The sequence below is a fragment of the Neodiprion lecontei genome, chromosome 1 (genome assembly GCF_021901455.1).
Source record: "Neodiprion lecontei isolate iyNeoLeco1 chromosome 1, iyNeoLeco1.1, whole genome shotgun sequence".
Classification (NCBI taxonomy): Eukaryota; Metazoa; Arthropoda; class Insecta; order Hymenoptera; family Diprionidae; genus Neodiprion; species Neodiprion lecontei.
Window position 1 is genome coordinate 28,869,470 of NC_060260.1, and position 10,635 is coordinate 28,880,104.

The 10,635-nt window shown below is 35.3% G+C and overlaps 2 protein-coding genes across 6 annotated transcripts; one reads left to right on the forward strand and one right to left on the reverse strand.

Annotated features, from left to right (window-relative positions):
* Nucleotides 1-230: 230 nt before the first annotated feature.
* Nucleotides 231-6,929, forward strand: LOC107220407 (dyslexia-associated protein KIAA0319). Of its 3 annotated transcripts, XM_015658995.2 has the most exons (16): nucleotides 272-369; nucleotides 558-766; nucleotides 1,156-1,596; nucleotides 1,684-1,856; nucleotides 1,938-2,312; nucleotides 2,516-2,741; nucleotides 2,870-3,243; nucleotides 3,323-3,434; nucleotides 3,636-3,784; nucleotides 4,211-4,401; nucleotides 4,651-4,750; nucleotides 4,837-5,157; nucleotides 5,351-5,452; nucleotides 5,661-5,846; nucleotides 6,151-6,322; nucleotides 6,437-6,929. In XM_015658995.2, the coding sequence occupies exons 3-15, from the start codon at nucleotides 1,166-1,168 to the stop codon at nucleotides 6,300-6,302; spliced, it is 2,892 nt and encodes a 963-aa protein (XP_015514481.1). In that variant the 5' UTR covers nucleotides 272-369; nucleotides 558-766; nucleotides 1,156-1,165; the 3' UTR covers nucleotides 6,303-6,322; nucleotides 6,437-6,929. The 3 variants fall into 3 exon arrangements, with proteins under 3 accessions (XP_015514480.1, XP_015514481.1, XP_046589955.1); XM_015658994.2 differs by lacking the exon at nucleotides 558-766 and having other exon boundaries at nucleotides 231-369; XM_046733999.1 differs by lacking the exons at nucleotides 272-369; nucleotides 558-766 and adding an exon at nucleotides 400-498.
* Nucleotides 6,930-7,494: 565 nt separating this feature from the next.
* Nucleotides 7,495-10,418, reverse strand: LOC107220396. 3 transcript variants are annotated; one of them, XM_046734039.1, is made up of 6 exons: nucleotides 10,169-10,417; nucleotides 9,694-10,026; nucleotides 9,561-9,608; nucleotides 9,336-9,473; nucleotides 8,958-9,174; nucleotides 7,495-8,805 (listed from the first exon to the last, which is right to left on the reverse strand). In XM_046734039.1, exons 2-6 carry the CDS (start codon nucleotides 10,011-10,013, stop codon nucleotides 8,083-8,085), a joined length of 1,446 nt encoding a protein of 481 aa, XP_046589995.1. In that variant the 5' UTR covers nucleotides 10,014-10,026; nucleotides 10,169-10,417; the 3' UTR covers nucleotides 7,495-8,082. The 3 variants fall into 3 exon arrangements, with proteins under 3 accessions (XP_046589995.1, XP_046590001.1, XP_015514454.1); XM_046734045.1 differs by having other exon boundaries at nucleotides 7,495-8,802; nucleotides 9,694-10,418; XM_015658968.2 differs by having other exon boundaries at nucleotides 9,694-10,417.
* Nucleotides 10,419-10,635: the final 217 nt, after the last annotated feature.

Below are 10,635 nucleotides of genomic sequence, written 5' to 3' on the forward strand. Positions count from 1 at the left end.
ACACATCTAAACGTCTTCAGTTCATCGTAACGCATCCAAAACCGAGCCCTTGCCGTGCCCGTGAGTCGTCAGCGTCAGCGCATAAGTCTTTTACCGACATCTTGCGATAAGTTACGGAAACATCACTCTGTAAAACACCACGGAGCTAGGATTGGTTATCTCATGCACCATTTCTACGCCATGCCAGTAGCAGCCCAGTGCAGACGGCATCGCACACCTGTCAAAGCAGACGAAGTCGTGAATTTAGTCCACTGATATCAAAGAGAAGGAGGGATTGGAGAACTGTCAGATCCGATTTTTCTAATGGTTCCACTGACGTTGAATTTAGCCTTGAAGATCTGACTCATGAATGGTGAATTTGTGTTACAGGTGAGTAAGCAAAAGTTTTAAAGTTTTTAGCAACGGCTGTTAGACCGATTCTCGTCAGAGAGGGCTGAGGAAGTGCGATAAGACCCGTATGCAGATTATTTACATACTGATAAAAACTTCCCGTTAAACGTACGTGAAACACATCTGGGGATTAAAGAAATAAGAGACATTATGTTAATTACCTGCAGGCTATTCTAATGTACTGATATTAGAATAATCCATAATGTGCCATATGCTGGTGATACTAACCTAACTTCGTATTGTACAAACGGCAGACGTCAAGTGTGTTATCGAAAGCGGCTTTACCAAATATTTTTAATACTTTGCATTCCACTTTTGCGACTCTATATTCTTTATATTCACCAGCTTATTTCTCTGTTGCGACAATGTACCGGCGGTAAGTGTCTGATAAAAGATATACCTCTTTTTTTAACTTTACACTTATGTAGTGTTTTTCTTTGGTTATACTCAAATCACACTGAATGCAGCTTGATTATCACATGAATAAATCCGTAATATGCTAGTAACACTTTGCTCATGACATAGTGTGTGCAGTAAATAGACATTGAAAATTTTGAAGTAAACATAATCTGGAAAATTGAATTTTTATCTCTCGAACGTCAACCACTCATGTGTCAATACAGAGTGTTCATTTCTCACATATTCCTACATTCATGCAATACGAAATTATTAAAATAAAACTCAAGATGACGTAATTATACTAATAACAATAACCAATAACCCAATTTGAAGAAATCTATCCTCTTTTTTTTTCCAATTTCGCAGCTATTGAACAATGAAATCCCTAATCCACACACTGTCTCTTCTCCTGTGCCTGCAAATCACGACAAGCCAATTTTCTAAGTTTTCTAAATTTTCCAAGTTTTCACTTGGGAATTGGCAACGAATGTGTCCCGATATGTATCCATACGAATACAAAGGCTTTGCTCCAATGGGAAACTACAGTGCAGGAACGTTTACGGAGATGAGTTCATTTACAAGTATCGTCCATTGCGTGACTGAATGTTGCCATGATCTGACTTGCAACGTTATTTTGATGCACAATAATACTTGCTATCATGTATCATGTAGAAGCAATAAACTCTGTGCTCCGCTATATCGGCCTGACAAAGCTGATAGCTATATTCCACCAACTATGGTATTAATCAGACCTGTAGAAGGAGATGGCCCATGGGCAAATTGGGTCGAAGATAACGAGGATACCAGGTACGTACAATTTAGTTCGCATTTAATTTTTTTACATAATATTTCGCAGATACGACTAAATGTAATACAACTATAAATTTCATTCAGTGCTTTGCTGATGGCTGCTGCAGATCAAAATGATTATACATATAGATCCGACATTAACACCGAGTGTTCATTTGATTTGCAAGAATGTGGAGAGAATGAGGTTTGTGTAACTGGTGACAAGTCTAAAAATGGATTCTGTCAGTGTATTGATAATTACAAGAGAACATTGCAAGGTAATTATTCAAAAACCATGTTAAAATTTAACCTACTTCGTAACACCATAAATTGTAACCACATTTTTTCTAATTTTAAAGGAATTTGCAAACCAACGGATGAGCTCAATGGTCTCAGGCAGGCAGTTACCTCAGATGTCACACAGGAGTCAAGCACATCGGTGAAACCTCCATTAAAAAAACTATCAGTATCAGCTGTATCTAAGGAAGTTCAACTCCCAGAAAATGAGGCCACATTAACAGCATATACCTACCCGGCGGAACAAGGGAATGAGCATTATAATTATGTTTGGAGTTTATTAAGTCAACCAGAAGGACCACCTGGAACTATAATGGATCAAAATCGTGTCACAGTAAAGCTTAGTCATCTTTCCGAGGGCTTATATATGTTCAAAGTCGTTGTTAGCAGTCCTAATGCCTATGGAGAAGCATATGCAAATGTCAGCGTTCTACCACGTAAGTATCATAATGCTACCTTTTGCATTGATTTACCTGGCATGTCATTGATAATTTGACGAATAATCCAACTGAGTACATGATCTTGACGTGTTTTCTAATGAAACTACTGTAATGTCAAATTGCAGTATGTAGGTTTATACATTTTACTGATCAACTAATATGTATTCTCTGACTGAGTTATCAATCTTCTGCATTTGTAGCCAAACGAGTAAATCAGGCACCAATTGCTGTAATATCACCGGAATCCCAAGTAGTGAAGTTACCTAATACGGGAGCTGTGTTAGATGGATCGGCAAGTACGGACGACGACAAAGTGATTTCACATCACTGGGAGTTGCAGAAGGGTCCAATTGGTTATCAACCAGAACTTTTAGATACCCCTACACTTCAGTTGAACAATCTGATTGCAGGAAACTATACTTTCAAGTATGTATTTTTCTTAACATTATTTGTAAGGCGTTGAGAAATGTTAATTAAAATGTTGATCTTCTTTTTTTTTTGTTTCATTTTTAATTGAAAATATTTACCACAGCATTAATTTCTCTATTTTTTAGATTAACAGTTGAAGACTCTGATCATGTAACAAACTTTACAACAGCTAACATAACAGTATTAAAGGTGATTGATTATCCTCCAAGCGCAAATGCTGGCGAGGATATTATAATCTATTTACCTCAGAATACTATTACTCTGAATGGTAATTTGAGTACGGATGATAGAGGCATTGCCAGTTGGGAATGGACCAAAAGTCAATCGGACCAAAACAAAGCTGTTGATATGCAGAACACTCGAACGCCGTACTTACAATTATCGAATCTAGAGGAGGGAAGATATACCTTTGTTTTGAAGGTAATGGATGATTCGGAACAATCCTCGACGGCCGAAGTTCATGTTTTTGTAAAAGCACCAACTAACAAACCGCCTAATGGTGAGTAACAGGCAATTCTTGTGTTGTAATTGAGCTACCGTATGGCTTTTTAACACATCGTCCACATTCGAAATTTCAGCCGATGCTGGGGAAGATATAATTATTGCTTTACCAGAGACTCGCACAAGACTTAATGGCAGCAAAAGTAAAGATGACGTCAAAATAACGTCCTATCTCTGGGAGCAAGTGAGGTGGGTTTACACCTAATAATTTTATTCATTTTTCAACCATATGACACAATTTCACGATTTTACCATTACAAATACTAATTTCGTATTGAGACATTGAATACTTGAGAATACTTAATATGGTACATTTTTTTTTTTTTTTTACTTAGAACCATTATGTATACTACATATATTTCACCTTGACTTATATCCATTTCCAAATAGTGGGCCTAGCAAAGCAGTGATAGTTGCTACTAACGAGTCCGTTACTAATGTGACTGGATTAACTAAAGGAGAATACGTTTTTAAACTGATTATAGTTGATGATAATGGGAATAAAAATTCAGACACTGTAAAAGTTACAGTAACACAAAGTGAGTATATTATATACTAGAACCACTACTTGCACTATCTTACACTTACGTATTCTTCAATGAATCATAATATCTAAATGTGGCTACTTACGGCTTGGCCTCTCATTGAGGACTCGTACCAATGAGTGTCAAAAGAAATTTGCATTTACTAGAAAGTTAAGGTCTAGTGTAAAAATCACGAAAATAGCCACCACCCCTCTGACACACAATAATTCCTGCGGTCCTCGAAATGTCGCGGACTGCTGATAGCGCTGGTAGTCAAGTGGCTCATATAGTCAATTGGGCTCACAACTATCAGTTTCACATAATATAGGTATACGCGATGGGACACGATGGCGACATTACCTGACCATATTTTCGTAGTAGGACAGCTGTGAGTGTCAGCTCCCCGATAGTCACTTAGCATCACCCATTTAAAAATTTCAGATAAAAACGCACCACCAAAAGCTAATGCTGGTGGTGATCAAGTACTTGTAGAACCTGTGAACATAATAGTAATTAACGGATCTCAATCTAGCGATGACCTAAGGGTTGGCCAATGGTTATGGACACGAGATCCATCGAGTCTTGCAATCGGTACTGTGCTTGAGGGAAGTGATAAATCACCAATTTTAATGGTGAGTTTTGTTATTTAATTTTATGAAATACAATATGTTACACCAAATGTTTTTGTATGCTTTTATGTATTTATGTTTTTGTATGTACCATACATGGTCAGGTATCAAACAGTCCAATTCCTGTTAAAACTTCAAATTACCGAACTCAATCAGTTGATCCAAATGCGATAGTAATGCTTTTGGATTATATCTTTAATTATGCAATATTCAATACTCTTTTAATTTTCTCTACTTTCGCAATTCCCCTAGCTATCCGACGTTGTTCCTGGTAGATATGTTTTTCGTTTGAAAGTGTCCGATGATCAAGGCTTGAGCAGCGAAGATACTGTTTCAGTGATTGTAAAACCAGGTAAAGAGAATGATATCTCGAATTGTTTCCAAACATGCGTATGAGACTGATTTTCTTAATAGAACATTGTTTCTTTGATGTTGCAGATACCCGCTTACTGAATTTGGTTGAATTAACTCTAAATATTGAGGCACGACTCCTTACAAAATCGCAGAACGATTCTTTGGTAGTAAAACTACAAATGTTACTCCATGATGAAGCTAACATTGTTGTGCGCAATATAAGAGCAGAACCTCGTACCGGCAGAGCTGTTTTAGTGTTTTATGTAAATAAAGATGGAGGAAAGTCATTGATGCCTGGACCAGAAGTTGTTCAAAGATTAAAAGAAAAGTTGAGGCAAGACTCTGGCCTTCTGCAACTATCAGTAGCCAGTGTAGAAACCGCTGTTTGTCAAAACAAATGCTCAGGTACAGAAATCTTGTATTAAGAAAATGGTTGATTATAGATTAGTATTACATCAGATGATGTAATGGTCATGGAAAAGTAATTGAAAATTACATCAATACTAATATTCTAATCTTAGAATATACTTTCATTGCAACATAAGTTATATTAATTAATCTTCAGAGAATTAAGTTGAAAACGAAATTTCTAATATAGGACATGGTGTCTGCGATGAAGGAAGTAGGCAATGTCTGTGCGAAGCCTTCTGGATGCAGAATTTAATTCAAAAGTATTTTGGTAATGGTGAAGCTAATTGTGGTGAGTGAAAACACCGTTTGCGAGAATTTTGCATAACCTATTTTCATATGTTGAATAATGGTATACAATCAATGTAGAGAAGTATAATTGTTGAATTGGATGGAAAATAGAATTTATACTAAATTTATGTTACAAAGTCATTGATTATTAATATGCTCTCATATTAAGACTTTAGACATCTGTTAAATTATTTGGAAACATGTTACAGATTGGAGCATTTTATATGTTATAATAGCCCTACTTTCATTGGTTATATGCTGGGTGGGATGTATCTGGGGTTTGATATGTTTAATGCAACGATTATGCTTTGGTAAACGACGTGCCAGTCGAACTAAAAAAAAAACAGCACGTTACTCGCTTCTTCAAGGAGAACCTGAAGATGACCCAAGTACATGTAAGCAGTAGTATAAGAATCTGGACTTCATTAAGGCACGGCTAGAAATATTTTATATAGTTAATTCGTTATATAAAGTTATCCCCCAGAGTCACCTGATTGATATAAAGAAATGAGGGGGCTCTACCACTTACATATTCATGTCTGTGAATGTTCGTCAATGTCATATGTGCGGGATCGACACATTATTTCGCATCAAGATGAGGATTAAATATTACCAAGAACGTTTATCTGTTTAAGATTTTATATAATTGTAATTAGACACTATTTTAATGTCATAATTATATTTGTTACATATTTGCAGATTCGACTCACAACAAAATAACGCCATCAGATTTTGATACAGATTCTGACGATGTATTGTTTGAAAGTCGTAAAGGAAAAGTCAGTACTCATCTTAGAAATGGTAAATCCCGAAATGGATTTCTGAAAGTAGGTCCTAGAGTGAAAACATGAGATCTTAACATCTGGCAATGGTAAGTTACTTAAATTGATGAAAAACTCCATGGTTGAAAAAAAAAACATTGTCAATAATATATATGCAACTTAGCTCACATTAAACTATGTGTATGGTTTTCTGTCTGCCGTAGGCGCGGCCCAGTTGATTATTAAAATGTTAATAAATATTGATGAATTCCACCAAACAATACTAGTCAGCTATGCTATGGTAGAAGGCAATCAACGAACTCAAGCAGAGTAACGTTTTGTCAGGACTGACAGTTGAAAACGGGGTAATAATTTTGTGGTGTCCACATAATGTGGGAGACATACACGGCTCCTTTATTGTATTTTATAGACGTGATATACAAATAATATATTAATTATTATACATTTCAATTAAGAGCTTTTATTAAAATATAAAGATACGTTGAATGTTTCGAAAAGTGTGATCGATATAGAGATTTGGCACAATACATTGTGCAAAAGTATACTAGTACTGATCAGAATATGAGTTCTAATTTATGTTGTGTTAACATATTCTACCAGTTAATACTGGTATATATACATTTAAGTTACAAGGGAATGAAGAATGTATTTATACAATATAGAATATGTAAAATAGAATTGCTTGTGGAGATTGAACATGTTTCCGTATCTAAAATAGATGATGACGCCAATCTATGTACCTGCAATATAAACACATCGAAACAGAGACTGGAAATTGACGGAGGCGTACATTTTTATCGGCAGTTGCTGTAGTAATATCTATATTTTCAATGTCATTCTAATGTCTACTCGTAGGCATCTCATCGATCTCTAAACTCATGTATCATCTTAAAATTGATTTTCTAACAAATATGCGAGTTGTACCACGGGGTATGTTTGTTTCAGATTTCGAATAATCCCATATCCATTACGAGATTTTTATATAGCATCAAATTGTAAATGCAGCTGTGGTATTAAATGGATTAGAATTTTGGTGCAGATTATTAGTGCAATCATTTTATAGATATTATACAATTTTTTTTAGTTCTGCAGAGATGAACTAAGTGGTATTTGTATACTAAAATTCTCACAGAAAGTCACATATCAGTGATATTTTTATTTTTATGGGGTACAAATATATGGATTTTGTTATATTAGCTTTACATATCTACATTCCCGCTTTTTGCTTAAAATTGTTTATGTGTATTTTTTCTGCGATTAACGATAATTTCAAGATTGGATTGCGACATGAAATGTTTTACAATATTAGTTGATATTACTACGTATCCTTTCACCATCAAATTGTTGTCAGTGAAAATGAATATAATGACGAATTGTCATTAAAAAAAGTACCACCATATATATGTGCCAAAGGCACAATTTTGTCATTATAGGTTTATTTCGATGTTTCGTGTATAAGTAATTTTTAATAGTTAATTCAAACTTGTTTGATAGATGTTAGAATCAAGTCATTCATAGAGTAGTACTAGAGGAATTTTAAGGCAATGCACATTTTTTATTGTAGTGACGGATGTTAATACATGATTTATCAACCAAAACTGATTAATGCTCTTATTTTATTAGTTTTTCACATCATCTAACGTCAGAAAGACATATTGTTACACTACTTAGCGTTATCTATCATTTGATAGAGTTAAATTTCCAGTTTAAAATTAATTTTCGAACTACACAGGGGAAAACGTACTTTTGGCAATAAAATAACTGATACAGATATATACATATGAAGTTTCATGTTTCTTGAAGCTAAAGAGAGAGCCAATGATAATGAGATTGTAAAAGTCAACTGATTTTATTTCTTATTTTTCTTAGGCAGCTTAGTTGCTTTAACTCGTTTAAAGTTTCCCTGAATTCGTTTAACTTTGAGCGACTTATACCTGACGTTTTCACTGAATTTCTCGGATTTTACACGTGTCTTATCACTCTTGAAATTTATTGAGATCTCTTGACTCATACCTAGAATTTTAGATTTTCTTTCACATAAGGAATCATTGTGCATTTCACACACTTGATCAACTGGTGATCCACATAACCTTGCATCAGGGTCCAGGGACATGTATTCATCTAGCTGTGAACTATCACCTTTTAAATTTGAAAGGTCTATCCTTTTATTCTCGTGTATATCGACATACCTAGTTTTCAGTTTATTTTTTATACAAACAACATCATTCATTGCAAAATCTATATCTTTGCCTATGCTTATATAATTACTGTCTGAACTTTCTGTAACAATATCAGATGTATTTGAACTTTCAGGTACAAATACCCTCTGTTTCTGTGAATCTCTGTACTTATATACATCAGTTGACAGAGTAAACGGTTTATCAGAATGTGCAGTGTGTTTATGGTGAGAATTTTCAACATTCATAATATTTTCATCTATGAATGAATTGCTATCAATGGGTTTTTGGAACTCCAATTTGAGCGGTCGATTCCTGGGGAAGTTTGTTGCCAATTCAAATACTTTTTTGTACAAAAGATGGAAATGATGATATTCTGACTGCGCTACCATCTTCTGAAAATAAAACTTTACTCAGAAAAGTTATAAAATCATGAGCAGGTCAAGAATATCACGAAAGTTATATTAACATTGTATAAATGTGAATTATTCATAATTTATGAACAGTAATAAGGAAGTATGATTGAAATTTAACAGAAATTATGTACCTTTAAAGCAACAGCAGCACAAGCAAATCCAATTGTTTCTAGCATCACACTTTTCAGAAAAGGGACAAGAATTACTGGGATAATTTTCAAGTCTGCCATGGTAACAATGTGCTTTATGAGAAGCATTGGCTCGACATTAGATTCCAGTACTACACAACATGCATCATCTCTTTCCAATAATCGTGTAACTTCGTTAACACCGATGACGATGCTGTTTCTACGGTAAAAAATGTAATTACTTACTACAGTAATTCAAGAGTTTAGATATTTTTTTGTAATTTTGTAAGTGTGCAATATTTACTTTACATGCTAAAAGCTAAACAATGTATTTTCAAAAGTTTCCTCAAAGATTAGGTTCAGGCAATCAGTAAGGCTCACAGCATATTCTGATCTGGTAGAGGTGTGTCCAGTTTTCTTCGTGCTTCCTCCATGGCTGCTTGTCTTTCCGCCTTTTTCATCCTGCCCAAATGTGACCATGGTAGATTGAGCGGTGGTCGTCTGATGGCTGGCATGGTTCTGTCACAAAGTTGATACTAAGTGACTATTTATGAGTTTGATAATTTTTAAAACTTCTAAATCGATAGGTACGATAATTTGACTCACGTTTCCAGCAAAGTTTTTAAATCCCCAATGTCGGTTCTTAGAATTGGCCTGTTAGAATGAATAAGTCTCATTTACTTACAGGTTATAATACAAATATAGCATGATTCTAATTTCAATAATTTTTTCTATTTACCAACAAAATTCGTAAGGTTGGGCCAAGACATTTCTCAACCCTTTAACCGGAGCTTTCTTTCCGGATAATGCTTTTTTTTGTTGCTTCTTTGATAAGACCGGCGTAGTCATTATGGAAGTTGAAGAAATTTTGCACGTGTAGTACAAACAGAACTTGAAAATACGGAGGTAAAGTTTCACGTGGTTCACACCATATTTATACAGCACAGTTAGCAGCCCAAGAAATTCATTGCTGGTTACCCATCTATTCTTAAGGGGGTGCTGTAGTCGATTTCGACGTTGTGCGTATTGTGAACGTGAAATAGGGCTTAACAGCTCCATTCTATATCCGATTCTGAACAAAAACACTCCAATGCATTTTCCTTTGACGCATGAATTCTACAAATTTACTATTGCGATTTTGTAGAATCCGTGCCATTTCTTTAAGCAATTTTAATAGCAAATTCGTATAATTTCCGCCATTTCTTTATTTTTACATCAAATGAAATAGTGTTGCAGTGTTTTCCTTCAGAATTGTGTATAGAATGGGGCCGTGAAGCCCTTTTTCGCGTTAGAGATACATGGACTTTGACATTTGGGGAAATATATACGACACACCCGATCGGCTAGGGTAAGCCATTGACTTATAAAGATAGACTGAGCGCTCTTATGAGCCGCTTGAAACAAACATTTAAGGGACAGAAATATGCCGGGAATACTCCATTCTCTCTCTGACGATATTTGTGGCGGGGATCGAGGCGGTAGAGGAGAATGAGGCTGTTCCATTTCCACTGCTCCGTTGTCTCCCACCATGACGCCGATTAAAAAGAGAGAGTGGTACTCCGGTACATATATGTAATACTCCACTCCGGTATATCTCTGTCCTTTATATGTAATTGTCAGTGCCTCTTATAGCGTTTTCCACTGGTTGCACTGAGTGCGCACTGGCTCGAACAGGGGGCAC

Excerpts from the sequence above, each read along its gene's own strand:
- LOC107220407 (XM_015658994.2), top strand. The coding sequence starts at position 1,166 with ATGAAATCCCTAATCCACACACTGTCTCTTCTCCTGTGCCTGCAAATC. Across the intron at positions 2,742-2,869 it reads GCAGGAAACTATACTTTCAA|ATTAACAGTTGAAGACTCTG; the intron begins GTATGTATTTTT and ends TCTATTTTTTAG. Across the intron at positions 3,435-3,635 it reads TATCTCTGGGAGCAAGTGAG|TGGGCCTAGCAAAGCAGTGA; the intron begins GTGGGTTTACAC and ends ATTTCCAAATAG.
- LOC107220396 (XM_046734039.1), bottom strand. The coding sequence starts at position 10,013 with ATGGAGCTGTTAAGCCCTATTTCACGTTCACAATACGCACAACGTCGA. Across the intron at positions 9,609-9,693 it reads CAACCTTACGAATTTTGTTG|GCCAATTCTAAGAACCGACA; the intron begins GTAAATAGAAAA and ends TCATTCTAACAG. Across the intron at positions 9,474-9,560 it reads TTAAAAACTTTGCTGGAAAC|AACCATGCCAGCCATCAGAC; the intron begins GTGAGTCAAATT and ends ACTTTGTGACAG.